Genomic DNA, 26,355 nt, shown 5'->3' with positions numbered 1-26,355 from the left:
AAAAAATAATAGTGAGTGTTTGAAGCAGTGGTCATTAACCTACATCTTCTCTCCTCCCCCATTCTGCCGTCAATTCCTGGAGGAAGGAGTTTGTCTTGTTCACCACTGGATTTCCACACCTGCCACCCCGTGGGGCACCCAATAGTCTCCAGTCTCATTGGCATCTATTATGTTCTCCAATTCACAAAGCTCTTTCCTATTTTGAGCCTTAGCACAAGCTAAGAACATCTGATTTGGAGCACTTTCTCTTTTTAAATGATGAACTCCTTCTTACCTTTTAATTCACAGCTTCAATGTGAGCTCCTTAAAGAGCCCTAACTCCATTTAAAGCAAAGTACACACACACACACACACACACACACACACACACACACACACACACGGGTTAGTTTATTCTAGCGTCCTGCTTATCCTCTCCATAGCCCATATGACAATTTATAATTACTTATTTGTTTGTTTCCTATACAGAAATTTGACTGCAAGTTCTAGGAAGGGAAAATTCATATCCATCCTGTCCATCTTTCCAGCATTTAGCACACCCAAAGCACTCAATAATCAAAAGAAAAAAATAATAAATACATAAAATCAGAATTTAATAAACCTATACAAAATTTTACATGGGAAATTAGCTTTATGTTATATGGGAATTTAGCTTTAAATAAAAGTGGCATCTTAGACCAATAGAGTAGAAGTGTATTATCCAATACCCATCTAGGATTCACTGAATAACAAAAACTAAGCTGACTCCTTTTGATATAGTTTGGATGTGTGTCCCCTCCCTATCTCCTGCTGAAATGTAATTCTCAGTACTGGATGTTGGGCCTGGCAGGAGGTGTTGGATCATGGGGGCAGATCCCTCATGAATGGCTTGGTGCCATCCCTTTGGTGATAAGAGAGCTCTTGCTCTGAGAGCAAGCTCTGGTTGTTGAGAAATGTGTGGCACCTCTGCGCTTCCTCTCTTGCTCCTGCTCTCACCAGGTGACATGCTGGTTCTCCATTGCCTTCTGCCTTGATTGTACGCTCCCTGAGACCCTCCAGAAGGAGATGCTGGCACCAAGCGTCCTGTACAGTGCAGAACCATATGCCAAAATAAAACCACTTTTGCTCATAAACTACCCAGCCTCAGGTATTTCTTTATAGCCATAGGAGAACAGTCTAACACACCCTTCCTTCCTTAATCTATATCAAAATCAATTACAAATGAATCAAAGACATAAGCCTTAAAAAAATTAAGCTATTAAAATAACTTGAAGGAACACTTGTATAAGAAGATTTAAGCATCTTAATGCTGAAATGGTTTTTCTAAGCAAGTCTAAGAATAAAAGATTGATACATTTGAATACATCAGAAGTAATACTTTCTTTACACATATATCCTCAAAACATAAACAAAGACAAAAGATAACAAACTGTGGAAAAATGATTGTCACACTTCACAAAAGCATAGATTTGATTACAAATAAAGTGTTTTATAAACAAATAATGAAAATACTAATAATTCAACAGAAAAATGAAGGACACAAGCAAACCACAGGAAAAAAAATCACACAAATGACTTTAAAGAAATGGGATATATAATTTCAAGGATATCAAATGAAAGAAATGTAAATTTAATAAAATACTATAGTTTTATCTTTGAAATTGGTAGACATGAAAAAGTTGGAAAATATTTAGTGTTAGCCAATATGTGGGAAAAGTACACTGGTATATTAATACAGTGAGAGTGAAAATTTCATCTTTTGAAAGTCAGCCTCATGGATCAGCTGGCCTTGGAGAGTGGTCCAGCATTTTATGTCAGTGTGGAGGACAACTTGGCAACATCTATTGGAATTTTCAGTGCACATAGTCTTTAGCCAGTAACTCTATTTAAAGATTTTATTCTACAGATGAGAAAGCCTAAGTGAAGATGTATGTGAAATATTCATGCAAAAGACCAAAAACAACCTAAATGACCTTTAATGGTGGACTGATGAAATAAGCTTCGGTTCATATCCATAACAGATTACTACATAGCCACTGAAAAAGAAATGTGCCAATGTCATATATCTCTTTAGTATATGAAATGTACAAGCCATGAGACCACTATGTTAAGTGAAACAAGCCAGGCGCAAAAAGACAAATATCACATGTTCTCCCTTATATGTGGGAGCTAAAAAATTTGATCACATGAAGGTAGAGATTGGGTAGATGGAGAACAGACACCGGGCAGGGTGAGTTGTGGAGGTGTGGGGGAAGAAGACAAGTGAGTGAAAGGGTACAAACACACACTAAGATGGAAGGAATAAATTCAATGTTGGATAGTAGAGTAGGGTGGTTGTACTTAACAGAAATTTATTGTACTCAGGTGAACCCCTCAATACCCTGACTTGATCAGTACTCATTACATACATGTGACAACATGTTTTATGTTCCCCATACATTTGTACAAATAAAAAAGGAACATGTTATAATAACCTACTCAGAAAAAAAGGAGAGAAAAGAAAAGGCATGGAAGAGAATACATTGTACAAATCCATTTGGTGAGGGAGAAAAGACAAGTCAGATAAAGATAAACAGAGAGATAGGTAACTAGACAGACAGACATAGATGAATATGCATAGACCACGTCTGGAAGGACTCATAGAAAACCTCTGAGGAAAGGATAAAGAGTCTGCAGACTGACTTTTCACGGGACCTTTTTGTATTATTAGAAACAAATTTACCATCTGCACATATTGCTTTTTTAATTAAAAACCCAGTAAAATTTAAAAAATGATCTAGCATAATGCAATGTAGTCTTCAAAAAATTCTCTGTAATAATAATAATAATGTTAGTAAAAAAAAATAGTAAGATTTTTCTATCTGGTTAATGCTGTCATTATTAAAAGGCATAATATTTTAAACAAACACCCAAAATATGAAAGAATAACTCTCTCAACAATTCAGAAGTGAGGCAGGTTTAGTCTTTTAGGTGGTAAGAAGCTATTCAACTTTAAAAGCCTAAACTTTATTTATTTAGAGGTATACTATTTTAAAAACGTGGCTACCAAGGAAACTTGGGCAGTCTAAGTTCATCTGTAGCCAGAGCCACTCCCTACCCATCCCCAATAATGTATTCAAATTCAATGCCAAAAGTTACTTATTAAACACAAGAGATATTATGCCCTGGGAAAACCATTGTAAACTTTGCCTGTAGGAGAACTAATCTCTTAATAAAATACAGAAAAACCATCTCAGAAAAAGGAAAATGGGCAATCGTCATGTAAGTATTCATTGCCTTTGGGAATTGGCTTTAATTTTGGTTAGCATGTGGAAGAATTTAAATTATAAAATCATGACTGATACTTGTATAATTTATCATTATGATTACTCTTTAATATTGGTTTTAGAAACAGCATACCATGCTTTTAAAATGTATTGAAGCCAGGCGCAGTGGCTCACACCTGTAATCCCAGCACTTTGGGAGGCCAGCTAAAAAAAAAAAAAAAATACAAAAATTAGCCAGGCTTGGTGACACATGACTGTAGTCCCAGCTGCTCAGGAGGCTGAGGCAGGAGAATCATTTGAACTTAGGAGGCAGAAGTTGCAAAGAGCTGAGATTGCACCACTGCACTTCAGCGTGGGCTACAAGAGTGAAACTCTGTCTCCAAAAAAAAAAAAGTGCATTGGGAATATATTTTTCCCTCATCGGCCAAAAATCTCTTAAGAGGGGCTAAAGAGAAAGAAGCATATACAATAAGGCAGTAAATAGCGCCTTGCAGAGAGCAAATGGTTAATATGTACCTGTAGAATATATAACTAAAGCTGTTAGTTTGTAGCAAATTTGTACAAAACTTCATAAACTGAGCAAAATCAGAGTTATGTGGGAAAGTTAGGTTCATGTTGCAAATATTAATAGGCCAAGGTAAATACTCCTATAAAGCCATACAACTTGGATTGAAAGGTGAAAATATTCCAGTATTATTTCTAAACATCCAGATATTTGCAAATATCCATGGAATGGACTTAATACATTTAGGCTCCTGAATGCTGTGTCTATAAGTTGTTAATGACTAAAAACTGACTAAAACACTACCTTTTGGAACCAACTACACACAAGACAGATCAGAGTTGAATCCTGATTTTTTTTTTTTGCATTGAAGTATATCTAAAGCTATTCCAATACAAATATTAATAAGGTTTTACGCACCTGCTGTAACTTCCCACAGCAAGAATGATACATTGTGCACACTACGGGCAGAGAATAAAACTCTAAAATGTTCTGAAAACTGTTACTTTGTCTATACGGTTTTTCCTTTGCTATATATTAAAGCTGCACTCAGATGTTTACAAACTTACAAATATAGTCTTAGAAAAGGCATTGTTTTTTAAATCATCTACGAATAGCATTTTAATATTAACAGAGATTATGAACCATCCATTCAGTGTATCTTTCAGAGAAACTGAAGCCTACTTTTCAAATAATTCTGATAGATGCAGAGGACCCCAGGAATAATAATTGGCCCCTACCTTCACAGCTTAGGAGGACAATTTTGTCTTTTGAAAGTCAACCCCAGGGAGCAGCTGGCCTTTAGAAGGAGACCAGCATTTTTATGTTTGTTTGTTTTAATCCTCAGAGCCAGTCGTATACCCTCTCAGAAGGCAGTCAGCAGTTGCCCAAAGGGGACACCCAACCCTCGACAGCCGTGCAGCCTCTCAGCCACCCATCAGGAAATGGAGAGCCAGAGGCCCCACAGCCTGTAAGCACTTTATTTTCCCTCCAAATCATAGGAATGACCCCTGCTCTCTCATAGGTGCAATTAATAAGTCCCCAGTGGCCTGTCATGTTGGAGCCTCCACCAGTCACCAGCCATCATCAGGCATGACTTCCAAGCAGGGAAATTTTTCCCTGCAAAATGTTTGTTACTGTATTTGAAGGTAATATAAAAATGAAATCTTACCTATGGGCTTTCTTTCTGTTCCCAACAGTGTCTCATTAACAACCTCTTGAAATCGAATACATGAGGCTAGACCAGGACCACTATGACATTTCAGAAAATAGGAAAGGAACTTAACGTGTGCACAAGGAATGAATACTGATAAAAAGTAAATACAAAATATTTTCAAAGAACCAAAAATTATCCCAGTAATGGCTTCATTTATTTGCATTAGAAAGTTACTAATGCAACTTATTAAAGAATATGTACAGACATAAAACCAGAATGCTGGTGGTTTTGAAACAGCTATACAACCAAAACAAACATATAAATTAAATGATAATAAAATAACAAGTCAATGCTGTTTAAATGTAAGTTATCAACATAGTATAATAGACAATATTATTTTGTTGAGATTAAATGGCTGTGCTCACATGAAATGGGCCCAGTCGCTATAATGCTGGGATTTTGGAGTTTTATTGGGTTTTTGTTTTGTTTTGTTTTCTGAGTCTCAGCAAATCTAAAATACGATGTGGTATGTGACCTCTGAGTTCTTCTATCATATTTCTCTTATTGAACCTGCTGAGAAACTTTTGTTTGTAAGGCTCCCTGTAATGCCATGGGATCTTCTTTTGGCTCACACGCATGATGTTTCTATTAAACCTCCCTCTGTTCTCTCTTCTTTCATCATTAGCCTGCAATAACTGAAGTATAGCTATTTGGCATATAAACAATCATAAACACAAACAGAAATGTAGACATTGAAATCATGAGCCAAGACTTACTCATCTTGATAATCTAGTATGCTTTATATTAATTTTTAAGTTGTTATCAGCATGAAACACACTATTTCAAAAGACTCCTAGAAAAGTTTTGATTCCCCAAGAATATGTCCACAGACCAGGGCCTATGATAACTGACAAATATTATCACAGAGCCAGTAGAATATTGGCCAGGAAATTGCATTTTTCAAGGTACTGTCATCTAAAATCATAACCAATCCTGAAACAAAAATTACTTTTGTGCTATCCTCTATACTTTGGTCACTATTAGTGATTTTTTTGAACTGAAGACCTAGTGTTTGTGAGTAATCTATTTGGAGCAGCAGTAACCAAGATACTGGGTCATTATCATTCACCAAATCACACAATGTTCAAAGAATTTCCTTATCCCAGAGGACATGTCCTTGTGTTCAATGAGCTTTGCAGATAGAGTGTACCTAGAGAGAAAGATCAGATCAGTGGAAAAATCTGCTTAGGTTTAGCTAGATGACTCTTCTACTGTCTGAGTTGTTCTCATAAGAATCACTATCCAGAGAAAAATAGAAAAGTGAGTTCAATATTAAGATTACTTTACCATGGGAGTGTGGCTATAGGATATGGGCAGAATGAAGAGGGAGCGAGACCTAGAGGAGCCATTGATAAATGTGGAAATAATCACAAACTCAAATGGGCTCATGATTTCTGGGAAATTACTTGCAAGGCTAATGAATAGGCACTAGAAAGGACTACAGCCTTGCTACTCAAAGCATGGTCCCTGGATTCATAGCAGCATCCATATTGCCTGGGCACTTGTTAGAAATGCAGATATCTAGCCCACTCAGATCTATGGAATCATAGTCTGCATTTTAACAGACTCTTCAAGAGATTTTCAGGCACATTAAAATCTTAGAAGCATTGGACTAGGGAATGCGTTCTCAAACTTGCCTGCATTGAGATCACCTGAGGAGTTCTCAAAGCCACCGATGCCTGGGTCCCACCCCTAGAGTCTGAATTAATTGGTCTGGTGGCTGTCCTGGGCATCAGGGTTTGTAAATGCTTCCCAGGTGGCTCTAATGTGCAGCAGAGTTTGAGAAACACTGAAGTGGAGAATACGACTAACCTTATAAGAAGAGCTTGGCACACCGGGGACAAAGGCAGATGGTCATTGCACATGCTCATAACTGAAAACCGATTTGTAAATATTAGAACATCTGTTCAGTGGTCTGCCACGTTGTTTGTGAACATGCCAAGTTTATGACTGGCTTGTGCCAATATTTAGCCAACATATATATTGTCTCCAGTGGAAAATAGTTTGGGACTTGTGGCAGGTGAATACCAGGTGAGCTCAGAGGAAGGTGGACCAAGAACGCCCTGCATGACAGGTGGGGTTCCTGAGAAAAGAAGAGAGGCTCTGAAGGCAGGTAAAATATGACTGGGAATTTGAAATTAAAATAAGTATGGTCTTAACCAAGGATGTGCATTAAACTGTGATCCCAAATCCAGAAGACCCATGGTCAAGCCTTAGCAGAATGCAGTCTAGATCATACAGTCATACCTCCTCTTAAATAAATAAATACGATCAGGAAATATTACTTTTCTTTTTGAGGCAGAGTCTTGCTCTGTTGCCCAGCTGGAGTACAGTGGCACAATCATGGCTCACTGCAGCCTCAACCTCCCTGGCTCAAGCAATCCTTCCACCTCAGACTTCCAAGTAGGTGGGACTACAGGCATGTGCCACCATGCCCAGCTAATTTTTTGTAACAACAGGTCTTCCTATGTTGTCCAGGCTGGTTTCAAATTCCTGGGCTCAAGTGATCCTCTCACCTTAGCCTCCCAAAGTTCTGGGATTACAGGTGTGAGGCACTACACCTGACCTCGGGAAATCTTTTATCCCAGAAAGTTAGTCCTTCAGAACACCACTGCAAAAGTTCAGTTCAGTATTCTTTTAGAGAAACTACCTCGAGCCAGATGCTCTTTGAGGATCTGCAAATAAGAAGAAGAATTAGACAAAAGACTATGGTTCATGCTCTCAAAATATCTCAGTCTTACGAGAGAGGCAGACCCATACATAATTACAATGATGTGTAATGGATGTTCTTATAGAAACATGGCCATCATCACACAGTTCAGAAATAGGACAGTGGAGGGAGTGATTCTGCACAGGAGAAATGAGTAGATGCAGATTCTTAAAGTGGATTGTTTGCAGAGCAGGAACACTTGCAAAGAAAGTATAGAGAAGCAAGTACATTCATAGAGCTACAAGAAGACAAGTGCTGCTGGCATGTGTAGCTTTAAGCACTTAGTACATCATAGGGCAATTGCCTATGCAGCTGTCATCCTCTCCTGCTAGGCTCAAAGTGTCTGCCTGACACTGTGCCTTAGTCATTGCTGCATCCTTTGGACTTGATACATAACAGGGATGCCATAAATATTTTTGATAGAAAGATCTATGAACAAGGAGATAGACTAGTAGACAGGTGCACCGGGGTGAGACCCAAAAACCCTTGTATGCTATGCCAAGTGTATTAGTTTCCTAGGGCTACCATACAAAATGCCACAAACTGGATAGCTTAAAACAAAGACACATATTTTCTCAAAAATTCTGAAGTCTAGGAGTTCTAAACCAAGGTGTTGGCAGGGCCAGCCTCCCTCTGCAGGTTTTCGGGAAGTATCCTTTCTTGCCTCTTCCAGCTTCTGGTGACTCCAGGTGTTCCTTGGCATGTGGCAGCATAACCAACCTCCGCCTCCATCTTCACTGGCCTTCTCCTCTGTGTGTGTCTCTAGGTTCTTTTCTTATAAGGATATCGATATGGTTTGGCTGTGTCCCCACCCAAATCTCATCTCGAATTGTAGCTCTCAGAATTTCCAATGTCATGGGAGGGACTCGGTGGGAGGTAATTGAATAATAGGGGTAGGTTTTTCCCATGCTGTTCTCATGATAGTGACTATATCTCAGGAGATCTGATGGTTTTATAAAGGGAATTTCCCCTGCACACACTCTCTTGCCTGCTGCCATGTAAGATGTGCCTTTGCTCTTCCTTCACCTTCTGCCATGATTGTGAAGCCTCCTCAGACATGTGGAACTGTGAGTCCATTAAACCTCTTTTTCTTTATAAATTACCCAGTCTGGGCTGTGTCTTTATTAGCAGCATAACAAGCTAATACAGACACCAATCATTGGATTTAGGACACACTCTAAATTCAGGATGATTTTATTTTGAAATCCTTAACTAATTACCATCTGCTAAGACTCTCTTTCCAAATAAGGTGACTTCTGAGGCTGTGAGTAGACATGAGTTGGGATGAGGGGGTGGGGGTGGTACTGTTCAAATTACAATAAGGAAATAAGGCTTTATTACCTAAGGCTAGTAGTGATTTTAAACTTTAGCACATTAGATTTCCTTGGAAGACTTATTTAAATAGAGAGCTGGATCCAACCCCCAAAGTGTTGATTCAGTAAACACTCTAAGGTGGAGCCTGAGAATTTGCATTTCTGAGTTCCCTGGTGATGTTGATACTGCTAGTCTAGGAACCACACTTTGAGAACTGCTTCCTTAGGCATAGGAAAACCCTAATCAGGATCAGACAAAGGAATAACAACTTCAGAGCTGCTTTTAGCTAGACCATGCTGGAAGCTGGTGGAGAAGGGCTTGGAAAGAAACATGATCAGAGGCAAATCAAGCATTTGGGAAGCAGTGGCCCTGGAGAGAAATGAGGACCCTCTGCCGCCTCCTCCCTCATCAGCTGAAATAGCAACAGTGGCATTGGGGAGAAGGAGACAGATAAGAGTCAAATGAACATAACTTGCTAAGTGGGTGTGCAAAGTAAGGGAAAGGAAGATGACAGAGTGACTCCAGGTGCCTTGTCTAGCTTGTGTGCCCAGGTGGATGGTGGCACATCCCAGGGACGTAAGGCAGTGACAGGTTTACTTTGGTTTGGGGATCTATAGAGTTTGAGATATCTTTGGGAAGTATGAGTTCACATTTGTTTTCGTTTGTTTATTGAACAATTAGTATGTGTTTGATCACAAGTAGCACACCACGGGACTCACTTTGGCTTAAATAACAAAGACATTTGTCAATTCTAACAGGAGCTCTGAAGGGAGCTGATTCCAGTGTTGGTTCAGCAGTTCAGTCACATCATTAGGGACCCAAGCTATGTCTACTTTCTGTCCTGCCATCCTGGATGTATTAGCAATGTCTTCTCTCATAGGTGCAAGATAACAGTCATGTGTTCAAGTTAATGATCTCCCAAGGTAGTCACAAGCAAGAAGGAAGGAGATAGAGAAAAAAATACCTCCTTACTTATATACCACTCCCCTATAAGGGAGGAAAATCTTTCTGCAAGGCTCCAAGCAGAAGACATCCCTTTCTATCTCACTAGCCAGAACTGATCAAAAGCCCAATCTAAGACTGGCAAAGAGGAAGAGGAGAGCCTTGAATCATAATTCATCCCTGAGGCTGAGCAAATAATCTTCTCAGTTCTCTATCTATCTGTCTGTCTCTTTCTTTCCATTGTTGTCCTCTTTCTCTCCTACTAAAAATAAGATTTTTCTTTTCATGGTGTGAGAAGTAAAAGGGGTTGGTAAGAGGGAGGCATGGCCAGAGATAGTTCAGGCACCAAGAGAGCTCCATCGCCTCACATAGCTCCAGATTAGCAGCCTCAAGGAAAATCTCTTCTTTTTCTAAGTATCTATAAGAGTTCAGGGAAGAATTCTGGTTGGCTTGGGTCATGTACCTACCCCATGAATAATCATAGTAATTAAGGTTGGCCTTATCTATCCTTGGGGATGGGGTATATTGTTTTATCATCACTACTTTCTTATAACTATTATATTTATTAATATTACTACTGCCATTACTACTACCATGACTAATACTAATACTACTAGATGGACTGAAATAGAAAGAGAATGCAAACTTCAAGACCAGATAGAAAGGCAGAAAAATAACTCTCTTTCCAAATAATGGGGGCTTAGGTGGTTATAGTAGGAATGAAAAGGAAGATAAAAATGTTAAAGAGAATTTTAAAGAAAGAATTAATAGGTTTGGATCCAATGCATATTTAAACTCTTCTACCAGGGGAAAGAATAACATTCATTGTTTTGATACCGATTGAGACAGAAATTTGCTCAAAGCAAATTGAGCTATTTCACCTTGTTTCCTTTTCAGCAAATCAGAACTTGTCTACATTCTGTTGATTGCACTTTTGATGCCATGAAGGCCCCTCTCAGCCCCCAATATTTTCACTTTTCAATTCCGTCTTCCCACTTAATACTAACTCTTGAGGATTCCAGAGCACACTTGCCACTTTTTTTCCTGCACGTAATGAATCCCAAGTTCATACTCTCATTGAATTGGCAAAAGATGACCTTTGGCAATATAAGAAGGAAATAGATAATTCTTTTCTAATGAGAAATGTGCTTCATTTTTCATAACTCCTGAAGGCATGGTTCCTTTCATGGTTGAGAAATAGCCATCATCTCGCCACAACCACTTTATCCTCCAAGTTCTCTTTTGTTGATGCAATACAGCAGTAATTGGATATCTGGAAGTTTAGCACTCTTCAGAGGTCTCTAACTCCCCAAACAATCTGTGGACAACCTCAAAGCAGACAGTCATTTTCCCCAGGACACAAAATCTTGTTTCCAGATAATGAACGTTATTCCGCCTCTACTAGAAACTCCAAGTTCTCCAGCCCAACATAGCGCTCAAGGGCCCCTAAGAATGAGTCAACAGAGAGATGTCACTTAGCCACGTCGCCCTGCCAGGGTAGGCTGGGATGTTCACAACAATATGCAGACAAAGAAGCAGGAAGTGACAACAGGTTTCTCACTTCGAACTGACCTCAGCTCACACTCTTCCTCCTAGTTACCTTATCCTAACACTCATCTTTCAGATTTGTCATCTGGGTTACTTTGCAAAAAAAAAAAAAATTAAAGGAAGTAAGACATCATGGTCCACTTCTAATCTTCCCTTTTAAGTCACCAAGGCAGTTTGCCCTTGTGACTGGAGGCCCTGCTTTAGTCAGTACCTATATGCTGTACCACCAGAGGCTTGGCCTTCGCTACAATTTTTAAAGAGACCCATCAACAGAATTGTTACAACCATTCAGTCAGGGTTGTAGACCCTTGGCACATTGTCCTTGGCACTGCTGACATTTGGGCCAGGTAATTCTTTGTCATGGCGGGGAGGGGTGCTGTCTGTTCTGTGCATTATTGCAGGATGTTTAGCAGAATCCTGGCCTCTATCTCTAGATATTCCAGTAACACTCCCCTACTCGTGCCAACTGAAAATGTCTCCAGACATTGCCAACTGTCTCCTGGGAGGCAAAAATTGCTCCTGGTTGATTAAGAACCAATGCTTAAATGGGAAGACAAGGCTGGAGGGCAGATGTCCTCAGAGTGTCTTTATGTCTCTGGATCTCCACCAGCGATCACCATTCCTGCCCTTCTGGCCTAGGCACATCCCAACACTGATTCCCTCTCTAATAACAGGGGAAAGTCAGTTTCTCTTGAGGATTGACCCTTGTCCTCCTGTTGACAGCAGCAGCCGAGAGGCAGAAGTTTTTCTCAAAACTGGTAGCCCACAGTAACTTCTTTTTTAAAAAATTTTTTTATTTCCATAGGTTTTTGGGGAACCAGTGGTATTTGGTTATATGAGAAAGTTCTTCAGTGGTGATTTGTGAGATTTTGTTGCACTCATCACCCGAACAGTAGACACTGAACCCTATTTGTAGTTTTTTATCCCTCACCCTCTCCCACTCTTTCCCCGAGTCCCCAAAATCCATTGTGTCATTCTTATGCCTTTGCATCCTCATAGCTTAGCTGCCACTTAAGAGTGAAGATATATGATGTTTGACTTTCCATTCCTGAGTTACTTCACTTAGAATAGTCATCTCCAATCCCATCCAGGTTGCTGCACATGCCATTAATTCATTCCTTGTTATGACTGAGTAGTATTCTATTGTATATATATTATATGCCACAGTTTCTTCATCCACTTATTGATAGATGGGCATTTGGGTTGGTTCCACACATTTGTAGTTGTGAATTGGGCTGCTATAAATATGCGTGTGCAAGTATCTTTTTCTTACAATGACTTCTTTTCCTCTGGGTATATACTCAGTAGTAAGATTGCTGGATCAAATGGTAGTTCTGATACCAGAGTGACAAGGGTTTCACTGCAGAAACCCTCAGTAACAAGGCTGCTGGGGTGCTGGGCTACTGAATTTCCTGCCTAGATGAGCAGTACTCCCCTAGAAAGACACAGGCTGGAACCATCAGGAGCTGATTGGCTCACCTCTCCTCTGATTGGGCATAGCCCCCAAAAGGGCTACCCCACTTGGACTCTCTATACCAGAGCCCAGAGCATGGCAGAATGACCACATTGTTTATACTCCTGAAGATGCCATCAGTACCTTCAGGGACAATGGTGCCCACCACTTTAAGGCACAACATATTGAAGGGCCTTCAAGTCAGGTCTCCTAGCTCCTACCCAGCCCTGCAGTCACCTTTGACAGGTAAATATCACATCAACACGTGTAACCCAGACAGCATAGCCTAAGGAAGCTTGTCTTTCTGGAAAATGACCTAACTATACCAATCTTCATTAAAAGGCACTAAAATGCCAATATGGAAGCAATCCTAAATGTAAGAGAAAGGTCATGCTTTAATCTAAAGAATTACACTCATTTTTCAGAACATATAGTCAACATATGTAAGCAAATCATGTTGAGCTGTGATCCAAATGGATGTTTTTCTAGCTTTAGTTTTGTCAAATGATACAAATATTTCTGCCCATTTAGAGTGATAGCCAAACACTTAATCATCATGTATGTCACTGTAAAACTGCATCTTGGAAAAGTGGTGTTAACAGCAACGAACACCTCTGTAACATTCTAGCACCCTACTAAGGTGGGCAGAGCTCAAGTTTCCTAACACACTTTCCCAGGAGCTCTCTGGTCGACCCCCACAGATTAATAAACTTCTAATGTGGCAAGAGGTTCTAGGCAGGAAGGAATTACCTTTACTTTTAGTTGGTGTGAGATCATGGAGAATCTTAAAGAAAACAGCAATAACTACATGATGAAATACCAAATATTCTTATAAGATTCAAACTGTGCTTAAATACACCCAACAGAGCATACTGCAAAATATATGTCTTTTTCTGTTGAGCAGTTTTGCTTTTTGCTCTGGCAAACATTTAAGTGGATTTTGATTTTTTTTAAAAAAAAACGCAAGTCTTTTTGAAAATCAAATTTATTGTTCCAAGGAAATCGTGCCCAAGAAGAAATCAACTTAATGAAACCAATATGTCACTAATCACCCAAGATTCACGTTTAAGATGTGAATGGCCCCTCTATTTTGTTTCAAATTGCTCATCAATCTCTAGTAACCATGTCTGTGGAAATGTCACCAAGATATTTTCTGGCTATGAATTCGTGAACGTTAAAAGTACAATAATTTCCATTCATACTAACTGGCTTCAAAGTGCAAATGAGTAACCAGTTAGAGGTAAAAACATTGTTCTGAAAGAGACAGGAGACGGGTTTTTCCATAAAGTGACCCTGGGCAGGTGACTTAACAACCAAGCTTCAGTTTCTTTCTTTGTAAATGAGGAGATTGGATACATTCAATGTTTTCCAAACTTCAGATTTAAGTACAATCTTCATGAGTGTTGCCAAATATATGTGCCACCTCTTCTACTCATTATTCTATTAATTATTTTTAAATATCCATTTTTTAATATAAATTTATCTTAAAAGGAAATTCTATACTGGTTCTATAAATGAAAAATTAATATCAGTTGACATAAATGTAGATAACTAAACGAAAGCAAAAGAATGTATTAAATTCTAACTAAATTTGGTGTTGCCAGTTGAAAACTAAGGTCCTATTCTCTGACTAAAAAGGGACCTGTCTACATCATCTACATGGGATACAGTGAGAGTCCACAAAGTAAATAATGAGGCTTTGTGGGCCACAAAGCCTCTGGTGCAAGTAGGTAACTCTGCCATTGTAGCGTAAAAGCAGCCATAGACCAAATGTAAATGAATGAGTTGGCTGTGTTCCAATAAAACTTTATTTACAAAAATAAGTGATGGGCCAGATATGGCCCTCAGTCTGTAGTTTGCCAAGCCCTGGATTAGATGAGTGTGAAAGACACACTATCACTAAGCAAAGACTTAATCAGAAGGGTTGTGAGAGAATTGCAAAAGGAGTTCCGTTCCCAGTTGAAGGTCCAATGGCTTTAAAGCTTTCAGTGTTCCATGTCACCCATTTGGAAAAACCCGGGTTGAATTTTCACTTTAAGATTTCATGCTTTAGTTCGTGGTAAATTCTGGATATTAGCCCTTTGTCAGATGGGTAAACTGCAAAAATTTTTTCCCATTCTGTTGGTTGCCAATTCACTCTAATAACTGTTTCTTTTGCCGTGCAGAAGCTGTGGAGTTTGATCAGGTCCCATTTGTCTATTTTGGCTTTTGTTGTCAATGCTTTTGGTGTTTTGGTCATTGCAGCACAGTTTACAATAGCAAAGACCTGGAACCAACCTAAATGCCCATCGATGATAGACTGGACAGGGAAAATGTGGCACATATACACCATGGAATATTATGCAGCCATCAAAAACGATGAGTTCATGTCCTTTGTAGGGACATGGATGCACCTGGAAACCATCATTCTCAGCAAACTGACACAAGAACACAAAATCAAACACCGCATGTTCTCACTCATAGGCGAGTGTTGAACAATGAGAACACATGGACACAGGGAGGGGAGCACTACACACTGGGGTCTGTTGGGGGGAAATAGGGGAGGGGACAGCGGGGGGTGGGGAGTGGGTGAGAGATATCATGGGGAGAAATGCCAGATATAGGTGAAGGGGAGGAAGGCAGCAAATCACACTGCCACGTATGCACCTATGCAACAATCTTGCATGTTCTTCACATGTACCCCAAAACCTAAAATACAATTTAAAAAAAAGGGGGAAAAAAAATTTCATGCTAAACCTCTTCTCTTTATCTTTAGCATCTTGGATAAGGTCAAGGATTTCTTACTTGTGTAAACCCTCAGCACGTTTTAAGTCATCTGCCTCCTTTACTGGGATGTCAATGGGGAAAGTGTCTAATTTTTCTCAGACTAAAGCTTCCCAACCCTGGTAGTTTGTTAGAATGGTCTGGGGAGTTTTAGAAATATTTATACCTGATATATCCCTATACCTCATAGATTCTGATTTTGTAGAATCAGATTGGGATCCTAAATAATTTTGAGTGCAACCAGGGTTGAAAGGCTACTAACCTATATCTTGGCCAGGTCGCCTTCCTCAGAGTCCATTATTTCCTCCATTTGGTATTAAATTCTAAGAGCCCCAAACTATATTTAGCTCAAACTGTTTTACATCTGAAGGTCTTAGGACTTCACTTTCATTTGTGATTCCTGTTATTTCTCCAGCTGAGGTCTGATTGAGCCCTCCCAGACACCTTGGTTAAATTTACTTTTCCTCTTTTCATTCTCTCTGCTTCATCACCTTAGAAGGCTTGACACTATTCTCAGCTCAAGATTTCTAGCCAAATAAGTTTCCTGTTCCATTCTTCTGTCCCTACCACTGCCACTGACCTTGACATTAATACAGGCTGGGCACAAGACCAGGATGCAAAGGGAAAGGCATTCAGTGTATTCTGTAACATACAAAGAAAGAAGATTCCTCGTCCCCTGGAAGGGAAGAGAACATTTCCCAAGTACCTACAATTTGTCAGGCACTGTGCTAGGTGCTGGGGATATGAGAGTGAACATGACATAGACCTAACCTCCAAAAGGCTTACAGTCTAGGGAAGGAAATAGACTAGTAAAAAAATATGCTAATGTATCTGTAAAAGGATCTGATAGAACACTCTAGAATGTAGTGTAGCACAAAAAAGAAAGTCAGTGGTGTGCTAGAAAATGTCTCACCACCAGCTCTCTAGGAGAAAACGAAAGCCTAATTTGTGGTACTTGCCAATTTCCGTGGTGTAAATACTTTCACCTTGGCTGATTTCAAGTTATCAGCATGACCTCCCTGAGCAGAGTTGGGAAGAGATCACACAATTGACTCTTGCCAGCTTGCAAAGTCAGCTCCAGCTAGCGGGGCCAACCATCCTGGTTTACCTGGAACTGTCTCAGTGTTAGCACTTAAAGACGCACATTCCAGGGACCCCCTCTGTCCTGGGCAATCAAACAGTTTAGCATCAGCACACCACTGGAAGAATTCAATTCTTCCCAAGAGGATAGGAATGGTTTCAGAAAGGGGAGGCTTCTGCTTATTTGCTTAAGTAGAAACATTCTCCACAGTTGCCAATGGAATCAATGGAAATCAAATGTTTAAAAAAATGGAGGGTCACAAGGCTCTGTGCTGTCAATCTCAAATTTCTTTGGTTCTCTGAGGACCCAGGAAGTGGCAGGGAGGAATTCACTTGGAGAATCCCTTTTTTCCTCCCCTAGCTCACACTGATAGGCACCTTGGGAATAAAACAACTCAGCAATCCATTTGCACAGATTCTGTCAGGCAGGGAGAAGTGATGTTTTACCTACAAATATATTTGGCAATTTATCAGGCTGAAAAGCAGGCACCCATAAGAAGTAAGCATATTGAAGCCTGGCACAGTGGCTCATGCCTGTAATCCCAGCACTTTGGGAAGCTGAGGTGGGTGGATCACCTGAGGTCAGGAGTTCGAGATCAGCCTGACCAACATGGAGGAACCCCCAACTCTACGAAAAATACAAAAAATTAGCCTGGCGTGGTGGTGCGTGCCTGTAATCCGAGCTACTCATGAGGCTGAGGCAGGAGAATCTCTTGAACGCAAGAGGCAGAGGTTGCAGTGAGCCGAGATCACGCCATTGCACTCCAGCCTGGGCAAAAAGAGTGAAACTCTGTCTCAAAAAAAAAAAAAAAAACAAAAACAAAGAGGTAAGCATATTGGAAACCTTGGTCATCCCACTGGCTCTGTCTCTTTTCAGTCTTCAAAACGTTGTCTGCTAAAATTCAGTCCCCTGGCACACTGTTGTCCTTTAGCTATGATCCCTCCTCTACCTGAAAGGAAAGATACTTCAGGAAAGGGAGAACTGGAAGGCTTGGTGTGAAATGAGGAGGGGAGGAGAAGAAAGAAGCTTCCTACGGGCCTTTGAAGGGCAGAAAGGTCACTTCCTTCCCTGCCAGCCCTGAGTCATCATAATGAAACCTCCCGGCCCAGCGCTCTGACATTGTCTTATTTAATCTTCCTGAGATGCTTCAGGGTGGGCAGGTATTAGTACCAGTTTACAAATGAGAGGCAGAAAGCATGATTCCATTAGCATTGGAAGGAATATTGTGAGCAGAATTTGACAATAGTGTCTGTCCTGCATACACACTTTGCTCCGCGGGAGATGGTTGTTTTGCCTTGCAAATAGTGGTGACTTCGTTTTTCATTTTACTTTCTAGTTTCTCATCATCAAGAACATTTATTGATCCTACAGCTATGCAAAGGGTTCTTGGCTTCCCTGGTCATTGACAAGTCTCAGGTCTCAGGTCTCAACTAGTGTTTCTGTAAAACATTATCATTCTAAGAGTTGAGCTTCCCTTCCTCCCTTCCTCCCTTCCTCCCTTCCTCCCTTTCTCTCTTTCTCTCTTTCTCTCTTTCTTTCTTTCCAGGGTCTCACTCTGTCACCCAAGCTGGAGTGCAGTAGTGCAACCACAGCTCACAGCAACCTCAACTTCCTGCCCTCAAATGATTCTCCTGCTTCAGTCTCAGCCTCCCAAGCAGCTGGGACTACAGGCACACACCACCATGCCAAGATAAATTTTTTAAAATTTTTTGTACAGACAGGGTCTCACTATGTTGCCCAGGCTGATCTTGAACTCCTGGGCTCAAGCAATCCTCCCATCTCGGCCTCCCAAAGTGCTAGAATATAGGCATGAGCCACCGTACCTGGCCCAGCTTTTCTATTATTAAATTAAAAAAAAAATTATTCGGACAAGAGCCCAAAAAATCCATTAATGAGAAGTCAAGAGTAGAGTTTCTGAATCCAGACTGTGTGTGTTTGAATCCCTATTAGACAAGAACCCCCAAAATCCATTAATGAGAAGTCAAGAGTAGAGTTTCTGAATCCAGACTGTGTGTGTTTGAATCCCTATTAGACAAGAACCCCCAAAATCCATTAATGAGAAGTCAAGAGTAGAGTTTCTGAATCCAGACTGTGTGTGTTTGAATCCCTATTAGACAAGAACCCCCAAAATCCATTAATGAGAAGTCAAGAGTAGAGTTTCTGAATCCAGACTGTGTGTTTGAATCCCTATTAGACAAGAACCCCCAAAATCCATTAATGAGAAGTCAAGAGTAGAGTTTCTGAATCCAGACTGTGTGTTTGAATCCCTATTAGACAAGAACCCCCAAAATCCATTAATGAGAAGTCAAGAGTAGAGTTTCTGAATCCAGACTGTGTGTTTGAATCCCTATTAGACAAGAACCCCCAAAATCCATTAATGAGAAGTCAAGAGTAGAGTTTCTGAATCCAGACTGTGTGTGTTTGAATCCCTATTAGACAAGAACCCCCAAAATCCATTAATGAGAAGTCAAGAGTAGAGTTTCTGAATCCAGACTGTGTGTTTGAATCCCTATTAGACAAGAACCCCCAAAATCCATTAATAAGAAGTCAAGAGTAGAGTTTCCAAATCCAGACTGTGTGGGTTTGAATCCCTATCTCATCATACTTGTGTGTCTTGGTTTTTCCCATCTGCAAAATAGGAGGTAATAATACCTACCCCATAGGGTTGTCGGGAGAATTAAATGAGTTAGTCATTTGTAAACTGTCTGGACCCATGCCTGGCACATATTAAGTGCTCCATATTTTGCTGTCATTCTCAATTTTAAGTTTTCCTCCCATACATCTCTCTTAGACCTTTGGCCCCTGCTACTGCTTATCTATGAGTACAAAGCTATTTCTACTTTAGGACAAGCTACATAAACAGTCATTTTGAGCTTCCTATAGTAAACTTCCAATTTTAAAGGCACTACACAAAGCACCATGCAAAGGACTCACTCAACACTCAACAGGAATCAGGTCAAGATGGAAGAAAGGAATAAAAATAACACTCAGCACTTGCCACGTGTTGAACATCCTGCCAAGCGCTCTTGATACATATTCTTCTAACAACCCATACGAGGTGGGTACTATTATTACCATCTTTCAGATGGGAAAACAGTCTTGGAAAAGATAAGGAGGAAAAAATAGCATCATGCCTGGTTCAAAGGTAGATGTTGTGAGAGAGGAGGCAAAACTTATGTGACCTCGAAGAAGTCCCTTCCCCAAACTGGACTCAGTTTCCCTAACTCTGTAGTGTTCTTAAAATCTATACTAGGCAAGTTTACAATGGAATATTATTCAGCCTCAAAAAAAGAAGGAAATTCTGCCATTTGTGACAACTTGAACAAACTGGGAGAACATTATGCTAAGTGAAATAAGCCAGAAAAATAAATACTGCATGATTCTACTTACATGAGGTACCTAAAATAGTCAAACTCATGGAAGTAAAGAATAGAACTGTACTTACCAGGGACCAGAGGGAGGGGAAATGAGGCACTGTTCAACTGGTACAAAGTTTTGGTTATGCAAGATGAATTTGTTCTACAGATCTGGGGTAAGGCACACTGTACCCTATACTTTATTATGCACTTAAAAAATTGTTAAGGTCAAGTGCAGTAGCTCATGCCTGTAATCCTAACACTTTGAGAGGCCAAGGCTAAAGGATCGCATGAGGCAAGAGGATTAGTTGAGGTCAGGAGTTCAAGACCAGCCTGGGCAACATAGTGAGACCCTCTCTGTACAAAAATTTTAAAATACAAAATATTGCTTAATGGGTTGATGTCAAGTTAAGTGTTCTTAACACACACACACACACTCACATGGAAACTTTCATAGCTGATGAAATATTTATTACCTTGATGGTGGTGATGGTGTTATGAGTGTCTGCCTATGTTGAAATTCGTCAAATTGTATAATTAAATATATAATGTAGTATATAGAAATTATACCTCAGTAAAGATGTTTAAAATTTTTTTCAGGAATTTTGAAAAAAAAAAATCTATACATGGCAAACTTAACTAGAATCACCAATATTGGTGCAAGGTGCCATTAACCAGCAGTGGCAATGTTAACAACTGAAACGGAGGAGAGTCAGGTGTGTCCGAGGCTCTCTCCAGCACACCCTTCACCTGCCTCCATTTTGCGCCTGCTTAACAAGCCCAGGCCATCACCTGGTTCCAATCTTGGCCCTTGTATTTTGATCTCATTTCATGCCAGCTCAAATAGTACCTCTCTGTAGATCAGTGCACAGCAAACCCTCTGCCCTCTGCTCTCTGGCTCTTCCCGGGGGCCCTCCTGGCTCACAGCCCAGATACCAAGCAACCACTGTCAAATATTTACTGAGCAGAGTGCAGCCAGCCAAGGCTTCTGAGGAGCTGCACTGGAAATATTAAACAGTCCAAATGCCACTCCCACTGCATTTTGATAATACTTTCAGAGTTTACAAATGACCCTTACATCCTATGTCACTCAGCATCCCACCTCCTACGTGCCACCACCTGAGTGCTTACTGTAATCCAGCACTGTGATACTACATCCCAAACACGAATGCATCTACACCTCACACGACCGCAAGAGCAGGTGCATCTCCACTTTAAAGATGAGACAACTAAGGCTCAGAGACGTGGATCAGCTTGCCCAAGGTGGTACAACCAGCAAAGGGCAAATCAGCAATTGAACAGAGTAGGTTTGACTCTCAAGTCCACACTATGTGGACTATTATGTCATGATTAGATGCAATCATGTTAGCACATTCATAGGTCATAGTAAGCACGCAGGTACACAGACTCTGAAAGCATCAGGCTGCCATCTCTCCCTGGCATGTCTTCCTTCCACCTCCACCTCTCCCTTTAATTGCTTGCCTAATTCCTACTGCCCTTCAAGAACCAGCACAAATGTTAACTTCTCCATAAAAATTCCTTTCTCCTCTCAGCTATTTGCACCCAAAAGTGCTTACTGTATCATAATGCAATTGTCATGTGTAAATTGACATGTTTATTTCCCTGGGAACAGGGATCTGGGGTAGTGCTTAGCATACAATAGATTTTCAATACTTGTTTGTTGAAGGAAGATAAAGGAGGAAAGAAGGGAAGAAGAAAAAGAAGATGAGACAAAGGAGAAAGAGAAGGAAGAATAATTTAGAGGAGAGTCTAATTTGCCTGCAACATATTTCTTCTCAATTAATTCACATGCCTCTCATGAGACAGTCTATTCTTATTGTCCAGACTTGAAGCTATTCAAATAGAAAATCAGGACACGAGGACTGACAAGTATGAATGTGCTTAAATGAGTGTATTTTTGGCGGTGTTCTGGAAGATGCTGGTTACTATATAATACATAGAACAACCAATTTGCAAATCATAACCCTCAGCAAACTCCTTCACACACTCCATCCCCAGAATTTGCTGCAACCTAGAAGATGTTCCTAGAATGTTCCATTTCTATTATAAGAGTTAAGACTTTCTTGAATTGGACAGGGACAGAAGGCATGTGATCAGGGTTCTGTTTTTCCATTCCGATTCTTCTGGCTGGGGGCATCAGAATTTTGATTCAAGAGAGCTGACCTCCCTCCTGGGCAATCTGCTCTGTGGCAGCAGGCATATCCCTGAGTTATTTCTCAGCATGGGTGTTTTCTGCATTCTTTCTGCCAAGGTGACACTGCTTCCTAGGATCAGAGCATCTCAGTTTATTTTCTATGCTTCCTCCTTTGAGAAAAATGGAGATCATTCACGCCCTTGTTTTAGGTAAGGGAACACAGGAACATAGATACACAGAGAAGGACATGTAGATCTACTAGAAGGAAGAAAAACCAAGGTAGGAAGTCCCTCCAGCCCCAAGGGTGCCTTATTCATGTAACAGGCAGTGCCTTTCATAGAGCTGACAGCACTTGCTTCCATTCTGGACCTGAGGAACCAGCACGTCGCCAGAATGGTATCCCAGGGAGAGCCTTACACCCCATGAGGTGTGAATTATCACACTTGTCAAACGAGACAGCTAACAAGGTGTGATGTTGGAACATCATGCCAGGCCAACTGGACTCCACAGCATCACTGCCCCGTGTGACATATATGTCTGGAACTTCAGATCCAAACTGCAGGTGACCAGTGACAAACTGATCTTTACAGTGCCATTTACAAGGTGGAAACTCCTCAAGCAGGAAAGGAGTTTGAAATATTCTGGAAAGTTTATTGCTGATTTGCCTTCAACAAATAATCAATTGTTCACATTTACTAAACCCATGCTGTCAGCCAGGCTTCGTTTTAGATGCTTTGCATGAATAACTTTATTTAAATTCTTCCAGGAGACTTACAAGGTAGGCACTATGATTATCCCCATTTACCACTCTTAGTTTCCAACTGAAGGCCGGAAAAAGTCAGTGGGGTGGCAGGTAGCTGGAAAAACACTCCAGGAATCGCAGGGAATTTCAACATGGCTTTATGCTCTCTGGGCTCAAGCAAGCCTGGAGCCCCAAGCCATAGGTACAGCGTTAGCAGGGTAATTATACCTTTTACAGACACTAGTGGCTGCCAGCCAAGCACTAGCGCATGAGTGGTGCATGTGAGTGGTAACTTAATGCACCTCACATGGCGTGGTTACGTAAAGTGTGGAGTTGTGCGTCTGCACTCCAAACCCTCTAAGACATGCTGCGTCGGAAAGCCACCTCACCGACTCCCGACTAAAGCGCAGCCATCTCCCTTATACCCATGAAGAAAGCACATCACAGAGAGGTTCTGTAACTTGCCCAAAGTCACACAGCTAACAAGCAGTTATGCTGGGATTCAAATGCACTCTGACAATAAAGCCACATTCTTCAACTTTACTATTATTATCTTCAATGGCCACCTATTGTAAATAATGATGCTGCTTGGGGCATTATAAGATAAATATTTGACAAGTTTGGGAGATATATATCCATCTGAGATCAAAATGTATGAATTAGAAACCTATATATCTACCTATGGTACATGTGTGTATATATAAATATCTTTGTATACATATCTTCCAAACCTGTTAAATCTAAATATGCAGAATTGAAATCTCCATAAATATCACTTTTATGAAATCTTATAAATATCACAAGGCACAAAGCCAAGAAATGCAAAGAGGCAGGGAAAGGACTAACATTTATGTAGCTCCCTGTGTATCTGGCATTTGAAGTTATTTCACGCAAGCCTCAAGACTTGCAATGCAGAGACTGCTCCATTTTACAGATGAGGAAATGGTGGCTTAGAGGTTCATGGCCCAAGCTCACACAGCTGCTAAGAGGCAGATCCACATTCAAACCAGTATTCCTGTGGGCTCAAAGCCCAGACTTCTAAAATCATTTTTACCGACATTTAATATTCTTGTGCTGTTTTTATCTGTCTCCTGAGTGTCAGTGCAAGCACTGTTAAAAAATAAGCAAATGGAAAGAAAACAGAACAAGGAACATTGCCCTGCCTCTTCAGTGTCTCATAGCTACAAACAAGTGGAACATCCGTGTGGTCTCCTAAAGCCTCACAAGCATGTCTGAGCCCATCCTGGAGCCCCTGCAGCCCATTCTGTACCTGACTTGCATTCTCACTGTATGCAGACGTTCTGCTCAGTTGCTTCAGGTTTCAAAAACTACATCTCCTGATAAGCAAACAGGCCTGAGGCCCCATCATCAGCTGTCTATCTCATTAACAATGAACAATGGATGGGGAATGTCCGCTCCATATACATCCCCGAGAAGAAGTTCGGTACCCAGCTCCTGGGGACAAGCCACTGGACACCAGTTGCATCAGCACTGAGCATCGCTTCTGAATATGGCCATTGTGGAGGCAGCCCCACCACACAGAGGGGACAGCGCCAAATGGACTGTTTTCTTTTTCTTCCTCTCTTTTAAAATCACATCACATGATTCCTTCACTTCGACATCAAATCTCCTGCTGTTACAAGGAACAAGCCTGAATTATCTTCTCAAGCTGATTAGGAAAGATGACCAACGTGGTTAACAGTGGTTCCTGCAGGGAGTCAGGGGACTGGGACCTCAGTCTGCCCTGCTGATGGTGGTGCCTCTGATATAGAGTCCTACCCACATTATTTGTAAAGAAAAAATTAAAAGAAGACTGGGCGTTGTGGCTCGTACCTGTAATCCCAGCACTTTGGGAGGCCGAGGTGGGTGGATCACTTGAGCTCAGGAGTTTGAGACCAGCCTGGGCAACATGGTGAAACCCCATCTCTACTAAAAATACAAAAATTAGCCAGGCATGGTGGCATGTGCCGGTAATACCAGCTACTTGGGTGGCTGAGGCAGGAGAATAGCTTGAACCTGGGAAGCAGACGCTGCAGTAAGCTGAAATTATACCACTGCACTCCAGCTTGGGTGACAGAGTGAGATCCTGTCTCAAAAAAATTTTTTAAAAAAAGGAAAAAAAGAAAAAATTAAGTCCCAATTTTATCTCCATTCATAACACATGACTCAACACTCTCCTGCTGCACCTCCCAGATATCAGAGTTATTTTGGATCAAATGACATTTATTTACTAGGTTTTTTGGTCTTGGGCATGTTGAGAGCATCCTTTTATCTCACCCCTGAGCTCCTACAACTCTATGATATTTGTATCATGGAACGGCCTCCCTAAAACAGGAAGTGGATGACGGACAGGCATGTCGTATTAGATCTGGCAGAATCAGAAACTCTGGTTCTAGCCCCGGCTCCCACTCAACCTGCCTGGCCAGGTGGCCTTAGACAAGTCTCCATACGGCCTCCACAAGCCCTCCCAGCTCCTTTGTGCAAATGAGGAAAAGGCAACCCTCAAGGGGAAGCAGTCCTGCCAGCACCAGGCTTGGCAAGTGTGCCCCTAGCTCTGTTCTGCCCCAGCCCCTCAGCCAGGGCATAACCTGCACAGCCATTGGCAGAGCCCTGTGTCTCTGTTTCAGTGTGTTAGTTGTGAAGTGGGACAGATCATGTGTCCCACCAAATTCTCTGCACTGATGAGGCTAACAGGACATAGAGAACAGCTTCTGAATTAGCCTACTGATAGGAGATTTCTGTTGCCCTGATTCAATTCGCCCTCACTTCCTGGGCACTCTATAATACTTTGGATGAAAAGCAAAGACACCGTTATGATTTTGAAGTTACTACTTCCACACTCAGAGGACCAGCTCCTTCAGAATTTGATCAAAAGTAGGGTGGGCTTTAGAAGTGTGCAGCCTGTGCAACTGCACAGGACCCCATGCTCAGAAGGGCTCTGTGTTTGGTTTAATACTCTCATGTTACCCTATTGAAATTCTTAGTCCTTTTTGAGCAAGGAACCCTGCACTTTCATTTTGTATTAAGCCCAGCAAATTATGTAGCTAGTCCTATCAACAAGACTTCAAAAGCACCAAATAGCTTTCTTATATCTCACAAAAGGTTTGGATAAGGAAAACAGCAGGTGTCATTCTGTGACTCCAGAGTCATCCGACCCCTCTGTTGGATCATGGAAACTCTAGTCATAGAATGCAAGGCAGTATTGAGTGCTGCTCAGAGCACAGGCTTTAGGAGGCAAATTGAGCTGGGTGCAGTCCTGCATCCTGCAAGACCTTAAACAAATGATCTAACCTGCCTGAACCCAGGTTTCCTTATTTAACAGGTAGAC

General features: G+C 41.0%; 1 protein-coding gene across 3 annotated transcripts in view; it reads left to right on the top strand.

Moving 5' to 3' along the window:
* Window positions 1-3,148: 3,148 nt before the first annotated feature.
* Window positions 3,149-26,355, top strand: part of ANXA13 (annexin A13) — a 57,613-nt gene continuing 34,406 nt past the window's right edge. Inside the window, exons 1-2 of one of the 3 annotated variants that reach the window (XM_012451602.2) lie at window positions 3,149-3,240; window positions 4,595-4,717. In XM_012451602.2, the coding sequence (XP_012307025.2) occupies window positions 3,226-3,240; window positions 4,595-4,717 (138 nt within the window). In that variant the 5' untranslated portion in view covers window positions 3,149-3,225. Of the gene's footprint in view, window positions 3,241-4,594; window positions 4,718-7,056; window positions 7,077-26,355 lie in introns of those variants that run through there. The other 2 variants (XM_012451603.2, XM_064384565.1) reach the window with 2 other exon arrangements.

The sequence above is a fragment of the Aotus nancymaae genome, unplaced genomic scaffold, assembly GCF_030222135.1.
Source record: "Aotus nancymaae isolate 86718 unplaced genomic scaffold, 86718_ANA_hifiasm-v0.15.2.pri h1tg000036l, whole genome shotgun sequence".
Taxonomy (NCBI): Eukaryota; Metazoa; Chordata; class Mammalia; order Primates; family Aotidae; genus Aotus; species Aotus nancymaae.
Note: the sequence above shows the minus strand (reverse complement) of the source record. Positions and strands in the feature narration are given on the sequence as shown.